Genomic DNA, 4,098 nt, shown 5'->3' with positions numbered 1-4,098 from the left:
ATAATATTTAAAGATATTTCATGCTACATTGATATCAATTTAAGATAAAATATCTTTTCAACAATGATTAACACACGACAAATGTATTTTTTGAAGTAATACTTAATAAAAAAAACATGAATGAAACCAGTTATAAATAATACCCTGACGTAACAACCCGTCCGTCGTAAATGTCCCGCTGCTCGGCAAAAGAATGAATTTGAACCTTCACCACGCTCTTTCACTATGAGCTCTTGAATATACATGTGTTGAAAATTCTTCGAACAAATCTAAGTTTCTCGCGTTATTTTACTTTACCATAGAGCACGAGATGAATCAAATATACATATGGAATACTTGAAAAAGGCTACTAAAATTTACAATTTAAATAAAACGTACTTTGTTTATCGATCGGACTTTCTTGAATCATAACCTTATGAGCATGATACTACTTGTATATATTAACTTGTTATTTAGTGAATTTTATCAGAGCAGCCAGAAACTACACGTCCCTAGTTAAAGCGACTTGATACATTTTTAATTAGCAAACGATCGAAATTTGTATTTGGATTTTATCCTTTAAATAAAATAAATGGATGACTTTTTGAGAAATTGAATTGTAGTGGTCTAATAAAGTATACATAAATGTAAAAAAAAATCATTAAAAAATGTGTTAATAATATATAATCTCAATTTCACAAGAATATACTTTTACTTTAACGTATTGTTCCGTTGCTCTCTTTACGTTCCTGTATAAAACTGTTTTCAGTGAAGGCAGCTCTGTTCACAAAACGTTTTATTTCTTTAGGCGCTGCACGATCCTCTATTTTTCTCCGTTTTTACAAGCGTCACAATTCGGCTCTAAATCGCATCGGCAAACTTTAAAAGGGAGTGATCCGTCGAAAGCCTTATTGTAATTCCATAAAACTTTAACATTACCTTCGATATAAGGATTCTCAGATTTGTTTGTTATTTCAAATGACTCGCAGTAAACCGTATCTCCGATCAACACCGCCTGCAGTACAACATCTTCGCCATTTAAATTAATCTCGCACTTCCACGGCGTGAAAGCCATATAAAGATATATTTGAGTTATTTTTACTGTTATGATGTCTTTTCGACCGCTTGCAAAGGTTAGTTCTTTCGCTTCTGCAACCCGAGGGCAAAAGTCTGGTCCAGACATGAGAGCAGGAATTTGTGGCGGATATATCACGTTGTCGTTGCCGCAAAGTTGTTTCGTACATAAACTTTTGGTGACACACCATGTGCAAGTATTCTTAGAGATACACGAAGAGCAAGATGTAAATGTTCTACAATGGTCTTCTTTCGAAGTTATCACGATATCTCCTGCTAGGCAAGATAATACTGAACTTGAAAGTATCAAGACCACTATCTTTGGATGTAACATTTTGTATCTGTAAAACATAAAGATGCTCCTGTAAATATTATAATGACAATGATGAATGAGATTTTGGGGACAAAATAGTTATAATTTGTGTTTTTAACTTTGAATAAGAATTTATTAAATCAAAAATTAAAAATCATTTCCTTTGTATCAAAATTAATAAGATATTGACCAATTCCGCAAGACTATAGTACATACTGCATGGCTGTGCAGTTAGACTCACCTCAGTCCGATTATAAACAAATTTGATTGCTCGATTAATATTGTTTATCATCAGATGAATCAAAAATTTACTGAGAAATAGTCACGATTGACGTCTCACTATATATAAGTGCCGGTTATCAATGAGCAAACTTAAGAAACGCGCTGAGAACGCAATATAAGACGCATATAACATTGCCGCAAAACTATTTAATATCAAACTTCAACGACTGTTTGAACGTCCGTCACAAAATATACTTTAATTTCGTCCAAAAAATCTACATAAATTTACCTTTTCACATAAAACATTTTGAAGCCAAGTATACAATATTTCAATATTAAAATTACTTGTATAAAAACATCGATTTTTTTTGCATTTTATACTTTGTGGTTTAAATGTTATCAGACAAAACTCGATGTGCAATGACGTCTAGTCAACTCAGCAAGTACTAATCTTTGTCAAAGGTCAATCATAGCGTGTTATACTTATAAATAACATTAAGATAACAAATACGTAATGAGATCGTGATCGTACCTACACAAACACGTGTTAACTATTAACATGACCTCTCATAATGTTTAAACTTTCCAAGATGTTCAAGTAACAGCCCGTAAATGTCACTTCGGCTAAGATATTATTTTTCATCCATATTGTATTACCGTATCTTAACAGGAACTAATTACATCCTAACTAATAATACAATGCAAAAATGAGATTGTTTGTTTGTTACACAATCGAGTTTCAACTACTTAACTGATCATAATAAAAAAAATCACATAGTGCCATATACCAGTTGTAAGTACTGAAAAAAACATATGGTAACTAACACCTGCCCCAGTTTCAATCAATTGGACGAAATCACGACCAAAAGCTAGTGAGTAAAAACAAAATCAAAATATACTTTATTCAAGTAGGTTTTTACAAGCACTTTTAAATCGTCATTTAACAAACTATATTAAGCGAAGCTACCACCGCTTCGGTATGTAGATTCTACCGCGAAGAACCAGCAAGAAACTCAGTAGTTACTATTTTTCAACGTTTAAAAATACACTCATGTTAGTTAAATAAAATTATATATGTATGTAATATATCCTGCCTGGAAGTCAACAGGTATTAATTCCACGCTTTTCAGTTGATGATAAAAAATGAACGATTCCAAAAATTTCGTCACAAATTATGTGCATGTATATTTAATTCTAAACGTTCACAGTTATTTTAATACGTATTAATTTCTTTCTTACACTTGGTACCTGTTGATTCAATATCAGCGTACTCGAACGACAATTTCCATTAACGAAACCTACTAGCGTTTCGTGTTTAAATTAAATGTACACACAGTAGCGAGGCATCCTGATTAGACAGACATTTCCAATTAAACTGTTTGTATTTCATTCCAATACTATTATACACTGTTGTTCGACACTCTTATCGAATTGAAAGAAAAATATTTTGATTAATAAGTTATTTGGGTCATTTATGATATTGACTGTAGTACTGTAGTTATATACTGTGGAAGCATCCACTCAATCAATTTTGAGCTACGGTGGCCAAACTCAAAGATTAGCTTTCTGCGAAGATTCTGAAGATTATTTAATGCAAAAGCAATAATTATTATTAATGAATATTGACTATTATAAGTATATAGCATTAATATTACATGCGTTTAACCATATTTAAAAAAACAAAAGAAAATATCCTAAAACGTAAATTGTGACATGTCTGGTAAAAAAAAACATACAGGCACACTAAAATTAAAAAAAATATATATAAATTAAGGTTAAGAAACACCAAAGATACGAACAACATATGTGGAGCTGGAAATATAATAATAATTTAAAAAGTATCTGGCAAACCTAGCATCTCTATTGACCCATTATTTTTATCCAATAGAAGTAATGTTCGAAATTAACAAAGAAAGATCACTGCATGACCAGCGGATTTAGTTTTTATCCGTAGAACGAGAGCGTCACACTGCCAACTTCCTAAATCCAGGTCTGCGAAATATAATACGTAACAACTCAACAACTTTTGACCACAACCTTTTATCTAATTTAATAGTCTCTCATATTACGAGAGTTTATTATATGAAATTACAAGAATATTCAATTCACGCTTGTCACGTTAATAGTTTTAATTTGAAGCGAGTGAAACTGCGAACTGCATCTAGTTATGTATATAATAATAAGTAGTAAATACTAAAACCTACTCCGAAACACGCTGCAACTTCTGGTATAAATTTCATATATTTTTATCTAGATGTTTTTGAGTTAGGCATTACAAAAATAAACTAATTTATTAGTAGGTATAAATTTACATTATATACATAAATAATAAAATATCTTCAAAGTAAATATGAAAGAATGTTAATAATGATAGGTGATAATTAATCAAAGAAATAAATTCTGATTTAAAATTTATAGAACCGTAACGTTAATTAGAATGCAATGAGCGCAAATGCTTTATACATAAACACTAGAGGCGGAAACGACGCCATCTTAGTGGCGCCGCGACA

At 31.2% G+C, this 4,098-nt stretch overlaps 1 protein-coding gene across 2 annotated transcripts; it reads right to left on the bottom strand.

The window, feature by feature from the left end:
* Positions 1-645: 645 nt before the first annotated feature.
* LOC125065220 lies at positions 646-1,746 on the bottom strand. 2 transcript variants are annotated; one of them, XM_047672725.1, is made up of 2 exons: positions 1,608-1,746; positions 646-1,394 (listed from the first exon to the last, which is right to left on the bottom strand). In XM_047672725.1, exon 2 carries the CDS (start codon positions 1,385-1,387, stop codon positions 803-805), a length of 585 nt encoding a protein of 194 aa, XP_047528681.1. In that variant the 5' UTR covers positions 1,388-1,394; positions 1,608-1,746; the 3' UTR covers positions 646-802. The 2 variants fall into 2 exon arrangements, with proteins under 2 accessions (XP_047528681.1, XP_047528679.1); XM_047672723.1 differs by having other exon boundaries at positions 646-1,415; positions 1,608-1,731.
* Between the last annotated feature and the right edge of the window lie 2,352 nt (positions 1,747-4,098).

This window comes from Vanessa atalanta, chromosome 7 (genome assembly GCF_905147765.1).
Source record: "Vanessa atalanta chromosome 7, ilVanAtal1.2, whole genome shotgun sequence".
NCBI lineage: Eukaryota > Metazoa > Arthropoda > Insecta > Lepidoptera > Nymphalidae > Vanessa > Vanessa atalanta.
Note: the sequence above shows the minus strand (reverse complement) of the source record. Positions and strands in the feature narration are given on the sequence as shown.

Coding starts and splice junctions, on each gene's coding strand:
- LOC125065220 (XM_047672723.1), bottom strand. CDS start 1,405: ATGTTTTACAGATACAAAATGTTACATCCAAAGATAGTGGTCTTGATA.